This window comes from Plectropomus leopardus, chromosome 15, assembly GCF_008729295.1.
Source record: "Plectropomus leopardus isolate mb chromosome 15, YSFRI_Pleo_2.0, whole genome shotgun sequence".
Taxonomy (NCBI): Eukaryota; Metazoa; Chordata; class Actinopteri; order Perciformes; family Serranidae; genus Plectropomus; species Plectropomus leopardus.
This window is the reverse complement of record NC_056477.1, coordinates 18,212,577-18,231,434: the sequence shown is the minus strand read 5'-3', so window position 1 is coordinate 18,231,434 and position 18,858 is coordinate 18,212,577. Positions and strand designations below refer to the sequence as shown.

Below are 18,858 nucleotides of genomic sequence, written 5' to 3'. Positions count from 1 at the left end.
AAGGCAGATATATAATCCAGAATGCCAGCATGATGCCCTGTCCTTGTCCTTGTAAATAACATCCTTCCTACTTGCCATTAAGGAAATGAATTCTCTGAATTTTCCATTTTAAGAACATGAGCACAAAGCTCAGATGGGCTTCAAGACACTGAAAGTGTCAGTCCACCCTTTTCACCCTCCTCTTGTGATATTATTACTGTCTTTGCAGAGGTTTTGTGATATCTGCCACTGTTGAAAGAGGTAATCCAGGGACTCACAAAGACAGATTTTTTTTTTAAATGAGATGTTACATGAATCCATTTGCAGAATCAGAGAAAGCTGCATATACAAACAGACCCTAACTTTTAGTCTCTAGTATGGTTCAAGCGCAAAAATGTTACATCCTACATTTCTGTAACTGAAATACTGCCAAGTGCACACAAGTAGGCTCTTGATAGTTGTGGAAAAGTGATCACTGATATTTCTTTCAGAGGTGAAAAGTCAAATCTCTCATGTTTTCCTGTCTTTCTACATGCAGATGGTCTACCTGCTCTGTCGTTCTCCATCAGCTCCTTGACCTTGATTGGCATGTTGGCAGTGATCACTTACACGGTGAGTTGGGACCTGAGACAAGTGGTTGATGTTGTTTCCTGTGTTCAGTGGAGCTATATCTGAGCTGTAATTAACGCAAATTATCCAATGGGATGATTTCTAAGTCAGCCCTGTAGCTTCATCGAACCTGTGCTTATTGAGATATCTGACAAGAAATGTTTTGAAGTAGTTTTTGTAAGATTTTGTCAAATTAACCCTCCATGATTTTTCACCGTTATGGCTACGTGTGTTTGTACAATATTATTTGAAATGCAGGGCAGTTTCTTAAAAGTTTTTTTTGTGTCCAAATGGTTTCCCATCATCTTGATTGAGATGTACCGGGTGATGGAGTGGCCTTTCAGTATTAGTAATGCCTTGTGATTTTAGATCTCTGGCATTCAATTGCTCAAATTACTCAGACTCCTGTCTTTTCACCTGAGCACCCAAGACTTTTGCATGATGTATGTGCACCCTTCACCAGCTTATCAACCACTTATCAGCTGTCTATTTATATATATAGATCTGCCTCAGTGCCCATTAATATATGCCTATATTTGATTCCCTCAGCATTCTGCAGTTTTTCATTTTTTTTCCTTGATCAGAAAAATTGACTGTGCTGTAACACTCGCTAATGTTGTCCATTTTTCATAGCCGTTATCTTGGTAACTAGACTGTGAATATTCCCTGGAGGTGGTGGCAGTGGTGTCAGGGTGGGAGTAACACAGAATAGTGCCTACTGGGGAAAAATACGAGAAAAAAAGTACTTGGGTATCAACCCAGGGAGTGAGAGTAAAAGTGACAACCAACCCCAATCTATCCAGTTTCTGTTGAGCTCAAAGAGTCCTATTTGACAAATCACACAACAATTGAATGTGGAGCTCTTAATGAATAATACACAACCTAGTCAAGTAAGTTGTAGAACCAATCTCGCTTTAGGACATATAATCCATCTCAGCTGGGATTGTTCTCTCACTTTGCTTCTCACAGAAGTCCTCTAAAGAGTGGATAATTACCTAGTGCATTTTGAGGACACAAGTGTGCTCAGATTTGCGCTGACCCCATGTTGATATTGACTCTGTGAATGCCCTGTGGAAATCAAAACTCCCAGTGTGTCTCTGTTTTTGATGTTCCTCGTTTTGATTAAGTCAATCAAAGAAATCAGGCCTTTGGGCAACAACAGCAGCTGCCCCTCCCTCTGTTATTCCTATAGACACAAATGCAGAAGCTCTCTCTATCCTTTTATCTACTTTATTTGCTCTCCCTTCTCTCCTCTATGTTCAAAGGAGCAAAACTCGTCTTGGTGTTATCCTACCCATATTTGCAAAGAGCTGCTGCATGATTTATCATTCTTTTACTATGTGTTACTATTAAGCCTGATTAACTTAATGGAATCTAAGTGACAGCTTCCGTAAGCAGCGGCAAGGTTGTCCATGATTCCGGTGCTAATTTATCACTACTCTTTGTGCAGAACAAGCCACCTACCCTTAATGCAAACAACTCTGTAATGTAAACAGTATATAACACTGCAGCCTAGTGCACTTAAAACTAATACAAAGTGAGGCAACTTATACCTTTTACTGCTGTTTTTGGCCCTTAGGTGGCACTTTCTCTTGTGAAAACACATTTGTACTAAACAGAGGCATCCTGTAAAAGCAAATAGACAGTATTTGACACTGCTCTAATGGTTTAGGGCCTGTCTGTCCACCTTTTTGCAAAAGTAAAACCATGCTTTTAACATTTTAAATGCAAAATGCTTCTGTGGTAAAAAAAAAAAAAAAAAAGTGTCAGTAAATTCATCATTAATTTTATACTAAGCTTGTTGTCTGTTAAAGTTTTCTGGTACAGTGACAGCCCTATAACTACAGTATGTCAAGTAGAGTTCAATCTTATTATTCTTTAAGTGCAGACGATTAAATGGATTTATATCCAATATATAAAATACTGTTGGTGTGCTGGCCCTGGCAATAACTCTTACTTTATTGTTAGTTATTTGAATCTCTGTTATGTCATCTCTGCATTGTCAACAAAAAATTATATAAGGCAATAAAGTGAATTAAATTCTATAGACAGATTAAGTTATGTGTATAGAATATACACATAACTTAATCTGTCTAATCATGTTAAAAAATACAGTCCTATTTATTTTGCATTAACTCACTTAAATGTTTCAGTTGTCGTGTGGTATTATAGTTTTCTTACATCTGTCAATCAATTTGATAGCGACAGCAGGTCCCAACCCTACGTCTAGAATTTTGGTTCGGTTGAGATACTCTTTTTAATATATATACTTGAATTCAGATGTTTTAACTTAAGGGAAACCAAGCAAGCTAATTTCAGATAGCTAACAAACTTTGCATTGGATTTAAGATGAAATCAATAGTCACTTTTTACTCAAGCAGTCACTTTTAATTGGTGAGGATCTTACTCAATTCTTTCTCATCACTGGGGATGTTTGCACATGCATATTCCTTATATATTTCCTCCCACTCTCTCGTTTGATTGTACCCAGCAGTGATGGCATGAGACCGATGCGGCCAATCTTAAAGCTCGTGCATCATGCGAAGTCCTTTGACTTCATTTAAAAGCCTGGCTAGCATATTGACTTATGACTCTCATGGCTCTGTCTCCTGTGGACCTTCCTTTCTCTAGCTCCTAAATTGCCAGCCATAAGATGCTGATGCTGAGCTAAAGTTGGGAAGATTAATGTCTGTTGATCTAATCACAGGCCCTGAGATTGACCTGGGAAGATGGGGTCTCTGAGTGGATCGGAGAGGTGTCACTAATACTTACTCTAGGATTCTCCAGTCCTTTGATGCTTGTTTGATTTCAACATTTTATATCTACATTTGATTTATATAATTCATACTTCTTTGCCAATTTTTAACTGAAGGTTGAAGTTCAGAACTCTAATTGGATTTTGAATAAAACATGGCAAGTAAAAGTAACCGCAGTGAAGTTGTTTACTCTGTAGTTTTCATAACACTTTTAAATGGCAAAATACTATCAACTCAAAGGGAAGAACTTCATAAAATGAACATAATTTCCACAGTAAGCCTTCTGTTTATTATTGTGTATCCAGCAAGCTGGGATTGTGATAGCTAGTATAGCAGCAGATACTGATGTAGGCTTACCAAGCGTTCTGTAACACATGTACTCTAAAGTAGAGATGTCCTAGGTGTATTTAAAAGGTACTTATTATGTTTTTCCTATATTTCTGGCATCTTTAGAATGTAACAGTGTCAGAGGTTCATATTAATTGTGGCCAAATTTTCAAATAATGAGGTAAACTTAATTTTAAGTGAAGCTGACATCAGCTCAGGAAAACATGTATTCTTTGTTTCAGATGCTATTAATTTCTCCCTGATTTCAGATCATAATCCAACTGGAAAATGTCCAGTTGTAAAGATCATGATTTAGGAGCTTTTATTAGTGAATTTTCCCCTTAGAAAGTGCTTCACATTCACTTCACAGTCAGTTTTGGGCTGCAGTTGCTACATGTAGCGACATGCTGACATCTGTTAACAACTAACATCGTGTAATCATTGTTGCTCATGTTGTTAATGGCACCTCAGTTTAAGACTGAGCATGTCAGTTAGGAAGATTCCAGTTTAAAAGCTTTGATTACTGATTTTTCACATTAGAAAATACCACTATACACCATAACGTTACTCCTGTAGCTGAAATAATGATGCAGACGTTGAGAGTGTGGAAACAAAAGACCCAGAAATGCGGACCAATCAGAGCAGACAGGACTTTTTTGAGAGGGGAATTTAAAGAGACAGGTGGTAAAATAGACTGTTTCAGACAGAGGGGTGATTTTCCAGCACAGATGGTGTGAGGAAAATAAAGTGTTTTTTTAAGCAAGAACTTAAAAAAATATGCACAATAGGTCCTTTAGGGATCTGTACCAGGGCTAATCCAGGCATATTTTAAAGGATCAGTATAGGCTGAAAAAGACCTTTGCTAATTGCCAATTATCATTAACAAAAAGCAGGTCACAAAACATTCACCTAGGGTTTTACTGGCCAAGAAGACAAATGTCATAGGCAACAGGTCATATCAGCTATCTAATTAATGTTTACTTTGTGAGTAAACATGGTAACAGCAAAAATAACGTGTCTGTTGTCAGGTTAAAGTTCTCTCTGCAGCCATTGTCTGTACACAAATATCTAATATCAAACATCAGATTGGGATCCATGCCAAAAAACTTGAGATGGACATCCACATATGGTAAAATATAAGCTCACTAAAGATTCATAGACACAGGTGCATTAGGGTGCAAATGATGAACCCTTGCGCATCCTTTTTTTGAAGTGTTTTTTTCTTAAATCCAACATCAGCATGTGAAATGACTTTATGATTAGGACACCACTGATTGCAATGACCCTTAACCTAGCAGAAGGCTTACTGCAATTACTGTAATTAAAGAAGGGGTGATAAGTCAAACTTGGTACAATGTCTTTATAAATCTAAAAGAGCGCTCTTAAGGTTGGAGGCAGCAGGGGAGTCTGTTAACCATGACAACCGTGCCTGCTAGTTGGGTTATTTTTGTAGAAAATGGGATAAAATTACTGCCCATTCAAAGGGACACAACCTCAGGCAAAAATATATCTTATAAAGCACTATTTAGACCTCTAGTCCTATAGGAAAATCATTTTGAGCGTGCAAAGTAATATTGTGGGGGTCAACATAGGGCAAGTGATTAACTGGCTGAAAGATTGTGCTGTTCTCTACATCAGCCACTGTCAGATCAGAGTATTTCCTGTTTTTATTACCAATTTGACAACATGATAAGTTATCATCTTGAAATTTTTTAACAGCAAATGAAAGTCTGCAAGATCCAGAAGTCCCTGGGCAAATCAAGTTATGTAGTCACTTGTAACATTTTAGATTTTCTGTTTAAGCTATTGATGTACAATTATATAAAAGTCTGGCATTCAAAATATGTTTACCAAAAAGTCATAGCTTTCAAAGTGTACTGCCCATTTTATCTGTTGCATTATTCAATCACGGTCAGTGACTGGTCAGATACATGGGTGTTAATGAAGCAACACATCAGTCTGTTGAATTCAAGGCTGACTTGTAGAATATTGAATAAAATGTATACTATGTATCATGGACACGTAATTTTTCTATAGAGCCCAAGTGTGAATAGGAGACTAGTAAAGGCTGACTGAGCCCTGAACTATGACTGCATCACTGTATTCCATTTTAAGATTTGCCCAAACCAAATATTTAAATATATTTAAATAATACTGAAATATTTAGATACAAGTCACCATACAGTAGCTTCTTGATCATACCACTTTGTCAGTCCTGACCCCCATTATAATAAAACAGTCAAGGTCTTCAGAAATACAAATAAGCAACCCATCTACTCCTGGATTTAAAGAGGGATAAAATATCTGATCAACCCGGTCACTTTTAAAATTTTAAAGGATACTTGTCACTTAAATGTAGTGCTGTGTATTGTAAGGCCGAATCTAACGACGATGATTATTGAAATGACTTGTGTGAAGAGCACTGGTATTGAGTTTTATATGATTTCATGTGACAAATAAATTGATAAACTGATTGACCATTAATTATTGTATCTTGTTTAACTATCAGCTTTTAAATTAAGCTTGAGGTTGTTTATGCAAGTATTGCCTAGAAATACACATTTAAGATGTATTTTGTCATGGACCAAACAGGTTGCTATAGCAGCAGAATAGTTGTATTTAATAGGGCTGTCACTTTTTTTTTTCCAAAAGTCAAGTTTGAACAAATCAAACAAACCTATGATTTGATAGTTTGAATAGGACCCACTGTGACAACATATTCCCAAGCCATAATGTTGCCATGGACAATACAGCCTTTAAGACTGTAAAGTTAGAGCACATGTGAACAGAGTTTTGAGTAATATCTGGTAACGCTAGTCTGAACACCATTCATTGATTAAGATAAAAAGTGTTTAAAAATATAGAACATTACAGCTCATAACATGAATTAACAAGGCTTTTAATATTGTTGACTATGTGGACTATTGGTTGCAGCCTTATAGTACCTTTTGATTATCATTAAATCATTTTTGTATGTGAATCTAGAAAAAAACAGCTGTATGGTTATGCTTGCAACCAAATACTGCAAGCTTTTTACAATTTATTAGGATCACTTAGTCTTTAGTTGGATTAATTGGCCCACTATTACAGGAGGATATAACATTAGCCTGCAATGCAAAACAAAATCCATCTCTGGGGATGGACTTCAGCAAAGGTTGACTGCTTTGGAGTAGGTCTTACTTTCACCTTCAGACTACTAGAAGTGCTACGTCTAGTAACAGGAAACTTTTAACTAGCACACAGTCATACATCCGGTCCCTGAACATCCCAAACACTTTCCAATTTTGGCATCCACTCCCATCATGTCATTTTAATACAGTAATTGTTTTAAAATGAAGTTTCAATCTTTGTGTGACAAGAATTAAATTAATCTGTAGTTGATTGCAGGGTGCTCATGGAACAATGTGTCTCACTTTCAGAAGACTCAGTGACCTTGACCATTCAGAAAGAAGTGTGGATCATTGTTATTACATTGATCTTTTTCTCTTTTTAGCTTAGTTAGTTGTGCAACCCACAAAATTTGACAGCATGCAAAGTTAGTTATCAGACAGAGCTGATGTTGACATTCTGTGTTTGGGCAACCTTTCCTCATATGTGCAAATGTACCAACATCCAGATAATGCACTGCTAGGTACAGCACTTAGGTTGTATTATTGTAAAAAACAACATATTTAGGTAAATTACCAATGACTACCATAGCAGATGATTTGAATTTTTTAATTAATCCATTAAACATTTTGTTCCACTCCCTAAAAACCACTGTAAAACTGCAAGGGGCAACATTTGGCGATAATCTCTTCAATTTTTAATTGATCAACATGATCATCAATGTCCTAGACTTGTGTACAGACATTTTAATCTGATTTAAAGGAAGACATATAAGGCACACATTTAAAATGACAAGTAAAAAACATTGTACACATTTTAGTGAAAACATTGATACATATTGTCATTTTTAAGATACACCTTTTTTTGAAATACCTGTGGCATGCCTGTCCAAGCACACCCTCTAAACATTTAAACAGTGCCAGCAGCCAATCCTTGGCAGATAATAGCCAGCCAGTAGGCAGCCAAGAAAATTGCAATAAGGATATTTACCGATACTGTTCCTGAACTGAATCAAATTAAAATCGTGTCATGGCAGGCTTTGTGACATCATCAGATTTTCTTTGTTGTTCAGAGAATCGACTGAAGTTGTATTGTGATGAAGCTTGTGATTTACACCCCTAGAAACCAGCATATTTGGCAATACTGCAAAATTTGCAGGATTTATGGGCAGGTTTCCCGCAGATCCTTAAAAAGCCTAGAAAGGCATTGAATTTATCAATGTAAAAATATAACCATAATTGATATTTAAATGCCTTCATTCATCATTCTCACCCTAACCCTAACTGGCACCACTCCTCTTGCATAAACCTAACCAATCCAACCAATGAAGGCAACTGGTACTAGCCAATTATGAAGAGAGCAGGGCGTTCATTCCTTTGCTATACTGGAATTCTCAAATTTATTTAAATTTGGTTATTTCAAATTAGTGGAAATATCTAAAAGCCAGCTTACACACTGAGTAGTTCAAATTAGCTATGTTATACAGGAATGACCTCTTCATTAAAAGGGTATTGATAGTGTAGGGGGCTCCTCCCCCTCCCCTCTTTTGGCTCCACTATCACACATAAATAGAGAAACAAAGAGGAGGCTTGTGCAGGAGACCTTTGTCCACCTAGTTCTGTATCATCCCACTCAGCAGGCACATGACTCTGAATGATTTCAGCCAGTAACTCTCCCCTCAGCCAACACACACATCGAGTCAAACACTCCCTCATCCACCCTACTCCAAGCTTTTTGTGGTAATAATTGACTATAGGGGGTTTGAAAGTAACTTCAATAAGCATGCATGATTATGTGAGAACTAAAAATGTACACTCCAGCAGAGGGACACCTGTGTGTTTTTTCTTTTCCTTCCTTTTTTTATATTTCTCCCATGTACTTGCACATTTGAGGAGAAGGGAAATGTTTCTCTTGGGATCTGGGACAGGTTTTCCTTTTATGAGTGTGTTTGATATTCGGGACATGCTCCGGCCTTAAGAGCTCCATGATTCATTGCAGGAGGCGACATTCGCCCGTAGCAGAGATCCACAGCAGAGACTAATAATAGTCTAGCCTGACTTAGTATCCCATGTGACTCTCTTAATGCTACCTAACACTGAGAAACTAGTAAAAGTTGTTTTAGAAAAATATAGGCTTTGACGTTTCCCCACTTGAAAAATAGAATAAAGCAGACAGAGTCTTTTGACAGGGCTGAAAGTGTCTCCGCACAGAAGGCCCCTTTGTTTTATTATGAACCCATAAAATGGCAATTCTCCAAGTTGGTTAAAACGAGACGGCAGAGGGAGAGCAAGAAAGCATCAGCCTGTTGCTGTTATTTTCATTTGTATTGATTGGACTCTTTCCTGGTATTACAGATGTCCTTCATTTTTAATTAATGAATCAAAGATTGCATCAGGAAAATTCAAGTCCTCTGACAGCTTGAAAGTATTTTGAGTTATGTGCATTTATTCTCTCTCTGTCTCTTTGCTGCCTCTGTATGTATGCATGTCTTTTTGTATGTCTGGCTATTAATGTTTATTATTTATACATTGCATGTACCTCTAATAGAAAAGAAAAGTTGACATGTATTCACTTGAAATCATGTCATTCAACTCTGATGATACCTTGATGCCTTCTCCTCTAACCTAGATTTTTCTCCCTAAAATTCTTCTCATCAAAATGTATCAAATCCTGGATAGAGGATAGTGCTGTCACATGGGGGCACTGTTAAGCTGTAAATTGCATCACAGTGATATAAAGCAGTGATATCCACACAAAATGGTTGCAGCAAATTCACCAATAAACCTCAGCACAATTATAGATCCCACCATTTTAATCTTTTTTCCCCTACCAAAAATGACACCACCTGGGAGGCCAGGAACTATATGATTTGCTGTGTGTGTGTGTTTGCTTACACATTTAACTCTTGTCATGTTTCACACTGTGATGAGTTTGTCATCAGGCAGGCGTGTGTACGTGTGGGCGGATGCACGTGCCATATGTAACATCCCACTCTGACAATAATGTGTGATTATAATGGTAGTTTTTTTCACTTGTCTTTCAGGCGTACGGTATGTCTGTGCTGCCTCTGAATCTGATAAAAGGCACACGCAGTGTGGTGTATGAACGCCTGGAGAACACAGAGGACATTGATGATGTTGAGCATCAGATAGAAAAGCTGAAATCCAAGGTTGGTCTCACCAGATCCCACAAAGCACTGACACTATGAACACTGCAATGTTGTGACATAAACACATGCAACACATGCAAACTATCTATAAGTCATTTACTAACTTCATTGAACAAAGTGAAGTGAGAAGAAAAAGATCATCAACAGATGTACAAATTATATCAATAAAAACATTAGGATGCTGGCTGCTTCTTTTCTACACCGTGTATAATGAGTGCATAATCATGCATTCAGTGAAAGGTAGACATGCATAGCCTCCAGCTGATCAGTCCCTCCTCCTTATCTTTCTACTGTGCCTCTCTGTCTCTGCATGCAATTATGGATGGGTAGCATTGTCCTTATCAACCAACCCTTCAAATGCAGGAAGCACAAACAGGGAGACCTGAGTAAAGATATCTGAAGTAGTTTTTGCTATTAGTTGCAAGTGGCAACGTGAGGTTGAGCATAAAAGACCAGTGCGTTTGTCATTCCTCCTACATATATTTAGTGAACAACAGGTATGGCTGTAAGATATATATTGCTGATAACAAGGGAAACCAAAGTGCACACACACAAAAGAATTTGCCTTTATGGTTGGCTGTAAATAGTCTATATGCTTGCTGACTTACATGTAAATGACTTTATTGTCAGAGCCTGAAAGTAGACAAACAACAAATTAAAATCAGAGTAAACTTGCAAGGAGATAAATTATACCCGAATCGTTAGATTACATTTTTTGTCATATATCTGTGTCCCTATAGAATGTTCTTTAATGTTTAGACAGTCTCTTGGTTGGTCGGTTACTTACATGTTTTCATTATTTTTGCTCTTTACTTTAAATACCCTGATAAAGATTCCAACTGTGCCGTGTCAGAAGTGAGCGTACATGCATATGTGTATTTGTTGACTCATTTGTTTTTTGTTGATTGTCTCACAGTGTAAAGATGGACGTCCCCTCTCTTCAAGGGACAGACACAACCTGCAGGAGCTGGAGGGCAAACTGCAGGTCCTCCGGCGCAGGGGGAGACACCTGGAAATTGCTGAGAGGAACTGCTGCACTAAAGTGGGCAGTGCTCTCAGACCTTTCAAGGTTAGTCTGCATTATGGAATTGGCTCACATTCACGGAAGTAAATTATATGTCCAATATGGACTGAATTGTATACAAAGGCAAATCCTTTCAGTGTTAGATCTTATACAGTAAACACCATTTTTTTGTATTATGGTTGTTTTAATTGATTTTTAGGTTTCAGCTGTTGTTTTTTCACTTAATTGTTGTATAAATATTTGGCCACATATCATGCCTTTGTGCATTTTCACCAGCTTCAGCACCTTTTTCCTTTACTGTTTTTTTGTGCTCAAGTTCTGATCTGGACTGCTCTAGATTTACTTTTAGTTCTACTTTACACAACCGCATATTTACATGATTCCCACGGGTAGTCTCTTCACCTAATTTACTCTGAAGTCTCTCAGGGAGTCTCACATTTCTCAGACAGGATCTCATCGTTTCCCCGGGGATAAACCAAAGCAACCACAAACTTCTTTTTGATTTTACTTTTTTGGGGGTTGGGCAACCAATACTTGGACCTCATATATGCAATTTTAATATCATTGTTCCCATATTTAAGTTTGCACAATTTGCTTGGGAAAGGAGGGAATGATAACATAACTTGTTGAAGACTTTAAAAGCAGCACTACCTTTGGTCATGTTGGTACCAACACCTCCAGTGTCCCAGTCCTGGCAAACATCCTAGATACATCCTAAAGACTTATTAAACACAACCAGTTCACAAAGTTTTCTGAAAAAATTATCATTGAAATTAAAATCTCCCAAGGCTGCCTCACCAATCAACTTTACCGTATCCTTATCCCAACCAGAGTTACCGGAGTGCAACAGCTGTGATCATTAGCATCTTTGTAGTTGGTTTGGCATAAACAGCATTTAATTTTCCAAAAAATACTCAATTTGAATTTGAGATAACCCAGAGGCTGCTTTAATCAAAATGGCTTAGAATAACAAAACCATGGCTGTAATTCTGGTTAAATGTTATGGTGTTGGGTCAGAAAAGAAGCTATTACTTGTCTAAACCTAAAACTACCAAAAACCTGTGCTGATTTTATTGTGTTACATATTTATTAACCTCTTTAGCATGAAGAACACGGTTACCAAAATGTAAATTCTCCTGAAAACAACACATGATCAGCCTATGGCAACATATTTGTGATGTTCCATATTTGCATCTAACCTCTTTGCGTCTCAGAAACAACAATATTATTTTTATTGTCACTTCCTGCTGTAGCAGTTTAATGAATAGGAGTAAAGCAATGGCACTGCGACAATCCCCACAACCCCCAATTCATATTTTTTTTTATTCAACAGCCATGCACAGCTAGGTGCATAGCTCACAAGGATGTGCATTGCATTTATATGAACAAAACTTGTATGCGTGCATTACATCTCCTCATTGTCCATTCATAGATGACATCTGAGGCCATGCACAATTAAAATAGTTATCTTTTTTCATCACATTTTCTGTTGTAAGGACAGACCAAGTTCCAGCATCATTTGCCGAGTTCATATTTTATTTTCCCACTGCTATTCATTTTCTTGTATTTTTCTGCACTGCAGGCATGCACAAACATTTTAAACCAGTGTCTGTAACAGTTTGTCTTTAACCAAGGGGGTCGCTGCTAATGACAGTCCCCAGACTCAAATTTGAACAGTAATGAGTTGGGAGATTTATTTACTGTATACTCAGGCACTGGTGTAGAGTGATAAGCCAAATGATTGTGATTTCTCCAGAGCAGTTACACCACAGTTTCTCAAACGCATGCTGTCCTTTTTATAACAACCCTGCTGGTGGGCGAAAAATGAGAAATGTCTACAGTTAAAAAGTGCTTGGACCTCACAAAATAGTTACTGTGTTTTGATGGGAATATAAAACAAAGCAAAGCAAAAAAAATAACTGTATAATGCCATTCTCTTTCTTAAAAAAAAAACCCTGCCACCTTTTTATTTAAGATAAGAAAAGAATAAATTACATTTTTTGAAATATGTAAAAGCTTTTTCATGTATCATGGCTTCCTTCTTTTGTTTCTGACTTTTAAATAGCTAAACTGTGCTCATGTAACCAATTTATCTCTTCTTTTGGCTTTTGTTTGGTTGAAATAGGAGATAAGGGCAGTTTAGCCAGTATATTTGAATCACTGTATTTTTCCTCTGTCTGGCCACTTCACTTTTTAAGTTGATGCTTATATCAAGTCAACAGTGAAGTCAAAGTGTGTTGATGGTCAGTTTCTTTATTGTAATTGATGCTTTGTTACAATCATGGAAAAGTTACATCAAGGGGCCAGATATCATGGTGTTTTGTTGTTTTTGCATCACTGGAGCAAAATATCAATTAATTGTACTATATTTTACCATGTGTGTTTCCTGCTTCTTTCATCACTGTGGCTGATACACTATATTTTATAAATTTTAACTATGAAGGCCCCCTTGAACGTGAGCAGTTGATAGGGTTTATTGCCTTTTTGGCTGCCACCCACCTTGTGCCTCCCCGGTTGCAACCTCCCTGCTCTGTCTGGGCCGTGCCATTGCTTCCCCCTGTCACCTCAGGCAACTGTGCCAAACTGTGGCTGGCCAAGCCATATGGTCTCTCCTTGACAAAAGACATGACAGGAAGGTTATAATAGCTGACCCTGTGGATGCCTTTGTAAACATGCCTTTTCCTTTGTTGGGGTTCACTATAAGTGCAGATCCTTCCTTTGGTTGTAGGGTACATATCACTGTTTGGTGTTTAATTTGGTTTTTTTTTGCAGATATTGCTGGGCATTTTCTTTATCCTGGTTGCACTGCTGTTCACTGTTGCCCTGTTCATATCAAAGTAAGTCAATATGTCATGTGACACTATAATTCTCAAGGTGGCTGCAATGACAAAAAATGAACATTGTCATTGTTTCCTGTAACCATATTTATTAATGTGTGATGATGGAGATATATACACATATTAAAGTTTTGTCTCTGCCTTTCAGTTTGGATAAAGCTCTCCATTCTGCTGGCATCAGCTCGGGGTTCATAATCTTTGGCACCAACCTCACCAATCCACTAAATGAACTTCTATTAGCCTTACAACCCGTGAGTATCGTCTCATCTCTCATGTCGAAAAGATGATTATCCTAAATTAAGATGTGCTCAAAGCCATATTTTCTTGTTTCCATCACCATTAACCTAAATTAAGCCTAATTTAAACTGTTTAAAACTTGAAGTGTATGGGCTTGAAATTACCGCAGGTGAACTTTGAAATAACAAAATCTCAACTATAAAAGCAGCTACATGCACTGAATTAGTCATCTTGCCTTAAATACCAGTGAGCAGTTTGTTACTTTTAAATATGGTTTGAGAGTCTCCACTTATGTTTTAACAAAGACTATAGGATAATTAAATTACAAACAGGGAAATTATACCCACATGAGTCATAGCAAGTGCAATTTACATTCAGTGGTAACTTCAAAATAATTTAATGATCTGAGGGAGAGAGAAATTCAAAGCAAAGACAGTACAGCTGCAAGTGAGAGCACAACAAAAATGAAGACCTCAGAAAATTCACACAAAAATAACACTGTTTTAAGAATATCCATTCATGCACAGTAATGCAAAAGCTATTAATCAAAACATTTCCACCAAAAACTTTCTGTATAGTTCCTTTAGAGCCATATGTAACCTGACTGGAAATGTATTAACCCTACATCTGTTTAGCATTTCCACTGCAGGCAGGTGTCATTTGCAAAGATCCCTTTAACACTAAAGTGTATGTCATTTAAGAGAGACAATCAAAACAGATAGTCATGTTGACATTTAAGGTATGTTTATAGACTCAATTTGCCAACTTATGCATTAAGTATAATGCAGGAAAACATTCCACCTTAAAAGTTGCCAGCAGCTGCCAGCTGAAACAATATGTCCTTTTATTTTAGATCTATAGTTTACTCAGGTATGAACAGTGGTAACATAACCTTCAAAACCAGTCATGACTCACCTCTGAGCATGATGGTTCCATAATGACCAATCAACAAACTGATGTGTTTTAGCTCCACCTTTTAGTATCGGATCAGTGTGCTAGGTACCTCAACAACAGGATAATGAAAAATGGGGATGATATGAAACGGTTTAATTTGTATCATTCTCAACTTTTGACCCTTCTGGACTGGACTCAAATGAATTCTTGAACACCTTGCAGTACAATACACTCTAATAGAAGAGCACTGCCAAATACAGTTGCAAATAGTGATGATTATCAGGCTGTGTTTAACAGCAGCAGGCCCTCTGTAGCATACCCAACCAAATGGTGTTTTTTCAACTTAAGTGATAGGCAGAACTGCTGTATGATGGATTTTTGAAACAAATCCGAAACCATTGTATGCTTTCCAGGAGGCAATTATAGTGTGTTTTCAAGTTCGATTAGATACATGTCTCTGTAAACCACATTTGGAAACACGGGTAATAAAGGGTGTAAAAGGATAGTGCAGTATATAAAAGATGAATTTACAAAATAAACTATTCATTACCCACAATTATTCTCTATGCTTTTCACACAATCTGCCTTGTGCACAAATTGCTGTTCATAGACAACAAAATACTACAAATTGTAATTAAATGATTTGGCTGTTGCTACAGAGAACAACCTCATAATTTGGCAATCCGAATAGTTATCAAAAGAAAACCATGGTAAAACTAGTGGATGCTGGCTAACCAATCAAAATAGATTTTTGTTTTTTTTCTTGTTGTTTTGTGTTCTTGCCATTTAAACAATCAAATCCTATTTATTTGTTTGTAAAAAGTCTAAAGGTCAGTGTTGTTGTGGGGTTTGATAGTTTGCTTGGAGCTTCTAGAGTCTGGTATTTATTAATCTTGAAATCAGATTTAAAATGGAAAAATGCAACAATAATAAGAATCTTTGTGTGTCATTTAATATATTTTAATTAAAGTGTGATATTTCCCAAAGTTATGAGCCTAAGGCTTCCAAAGATGAGCCACTATCATCTTAAAGCACTTTTATTTGATTGGAAGTATAAACTAGCTGTGATTGACACAACATAGGATCATGACAATTGCTTCTTTCCTCCAAGTTAGTGCTGCAGGTCTGACACTGGACACTCTGTTAAAAATAAAAAAGACAGAGATGAGATGAGATGAGATGAGATGAAAAAGAAAGACCATTAAAGATCAGCTCCATAGATAGTGGCATTGATTAAATGTCTCAGGCCAGTGTTCAGAAGTATGACCTTGATTTTTTAGGAATTAAGTGCACTGTACCATGAATGGGACACTGTAGGGATCAGGTTTGACATTTAACCAGAACAGTAAATGTCGCAGTACATAATCGATATGTATGTTACATGCACTGTGCTTTTATGTGTAGAATACATTTGTAAATGATCAATTTACTTATTGATAAGTCAGTAAAGAGTACTTTTGTTCAACAGTTTTAGAGGTAAATCTCAATGCACTGCACAGAGACCAGCTAGATCTGCTTTAGATTAATTAGTCTAGACGAAGTGGTATTGATGATAGCTGCTCATTAACAGCTCAAAGTATCCCTGAGAGGCTGTATGTAAGGTATGTAGCTGACCTCTGTGTTTGGTTTTGCAGGTTTTCCCACTGGATTACATCCTGATCACAGTCATCACCATGTATTTTGTAGTCACATCCATGGCTGGCATTCGCAACATGGGCATCTGGTTTTTCTGGATAAGGGTAAGCAAAGGCCCTTCTACACAACAAATCATTTACATGTTTCAACGATTCGTCGATGCTGCATATCATTAGCTCTGTTAGATTTTTTACAGTTGAGTTGTTCAGTTCACTTTATTAAAACCACACAGCTGGCAGAGTTTATATTAGAAAGGTAGCAAAAGCACCTCAAAACAACAAGGGTGGCTAGCAAGTTAGCCGAAGCCTGCAGCTAAGCACTGTGTGTACAGGCTAATGTTAGATTCAACCATCGACACTTGTTTTTACATGACACATTCACCACGGGTTGTGATCCTGAATCTCCAGATTTGCCCAGCAGAGGCAACTGCCTCATCTAACATTTTGAAAATCCAGCTGTAAGCTGTTCCCACCTGTTGAAGCAGTCCTCTGGAAAATAAAGTGAACACAATGAAATATTCGGGTTGCATCGTTGAGGAATAGTAGTAAAAATACATTTCAGCCACTTAATTCTGGTCTCGTCTTTGGCAGTCCGTACAAGGGTAATTTGCGGATGCATTGAAAAAAAGCAGCATCTCTTCGACACGCTGACTCAAGCTCAAACTCTCGGCAGCCTCCAGTCTCTGCTTGTGGCTCTAACTAGGCTTGTTTGAGGACATGCATATGCATTCTATACATAATTAATTTGTAACATTGTGATATCACCAAGTTACGGAAGTAAAGGTGGGAATTTAAACAAGCTTTTTCAGGCAGCTTAGTAGCTTAGTAGAATCTGGTATTTTGACAGTAGCTGCTGATTTTAATCAACTCATCCTTCAACTCCAAAAATGTAGCAGGATCAAGGACAAATGTAATTTCATCTTTTAAACATTTATATAATTTTGGCATGTAACAGACCTGCTTATTTATGTATTTATTAGACTGAATGGAACATAGCAAAGTTGTGCACACACACAGGTTGTGATTGGAACAACACTAATGTAAAGCTACAATCTCTAACTTTAGCAGTAACTGTAACGTAGTTTCAGCTCCTTCAGTGGACACACCCTATGAGTCTCTGAGCAGAGAATACTGCTCAGTTTTTCACAATTTTGAGACCTAATTTCATGTACTTGGCAATTTTTTAAAAAAATGTAAAAGTTGCAGGATGGTAAGTAAAACATTTTTCTGTAGTGTGACTTATTACAAATATTTATTTTCGATTAACCTGGACTTTAAAGCTTTGCAGATATTGCAATATTAGCATTTATATTAACAATGTTATCATTTTCTCTTTTCCAGCTGTACAAAATAAGACCTAAGAGGACTCGCCCCCAGGCTCTTCTCTTTCTTTGTATGATTCTTCTCTTGATTGTCCTTCACACCAGCTACATGATCTACAGCCTTGCTCCGCAATACGTCATGTATGGCAGCCAGAAATATCTTGCACAGGTGAGGAAAAGCGTATGTATGTTTCTGTGTATTTAAATGCTTTTATTGTCGCAGATGAGATCTAGTTCTGAGGATGGGCCTCTTTAACGATGCCAGTGTCGGTCAGTCAGTGGGTTCAAACCACTCCTATTTAGCCGCACAGTCTCTACGGGCTGCTAACGGGGCTTTCAGACTCTGGTTGTTTTTTAATTTTGTCTGTCTGTGTTAGACTATGTGACTATTACTGTGTGGATCTGTTGTTTGACAGTATACCCTCTGTGATCTGATGCAGCTCTGCACTATCTCTCTCTTTCTCTGTCTCTTTCTCTGTGGGTGTGTTTAGATGCACCCTTGTGTCTATGTTTCATCTCAAAAAATCTTTTAAACAACATAATTAAAATGAACCATCATGTTTTTTTTTTTTGTTTTTTTTGCTGAAACATCCTCTTTTCATATGAGAGAAAAGCACCTTTTTAAAAACAGTCCTATATGACTCACAGGATAAAACACGATTTATTCCTTTGCTACCGTCTATTCACCTACAGAATCTCAATACATTCAGTGTCATTTATGCATGGCTGTATGTATTGGTTGTTAAGAACTGGGAATAGAGAATTTACATGCTTTTTTACTTTTTATAGTTCTTATCTTGTAAGTGACAATAATCCTTAAAATGTTTATTCTGTTTCCTTGGATGTACTTCAAACTTTATTATATAAAAAATCAGAGTATCACCTGAAATCTTAACTTCCAGGGGATTTTTTTTTGTTTGTTTTTGTCGTTCTATAATTCATGGCTAAAAGGCTGCTGGATA

The 18,858-nt window shown here is 37.2% G+C and overlaps 1 protein-coding gene across 1 annotated transcript in view; it reads left to right on the top strand.

The window, feature by feature from the left end:
• lmbrd1 (LMBR1 domain containing 1) overlaps positions 1–18,858 on the top strand; it is a 65,745-nt gene that overhangs the window by 28,853 nt on the left and 18,034 nt on the right. Inside the window, exons 7-13 of the mRNA XM_042501813.1 lie at positions 518–591; positions 9,823–9,948; positions 10,865–11,017; positions 13,745–13,809; positions 13,958–14,060; positions 16,575–16,679; positions 17,916–18,065. Of these exons, the coding sequence (XP_042357747.1) occupies positions 518–591; positions 9,823–9,948; positions 10,865–11,017; positions 13,745–13,809; positions 13,958–14,060; positions 16,575–16,679; positions 17,916–18,065 (776 nt within the window). The remainder of the gene's footprint in view (positions 1–517; positions 592–9,822; positions 9,949–10,864; positions 11,018–13,744; positions 13,810–13,957; positions 14,061–16,574; positions 16,680–17,915; positions 18,066–18,858) is intronic.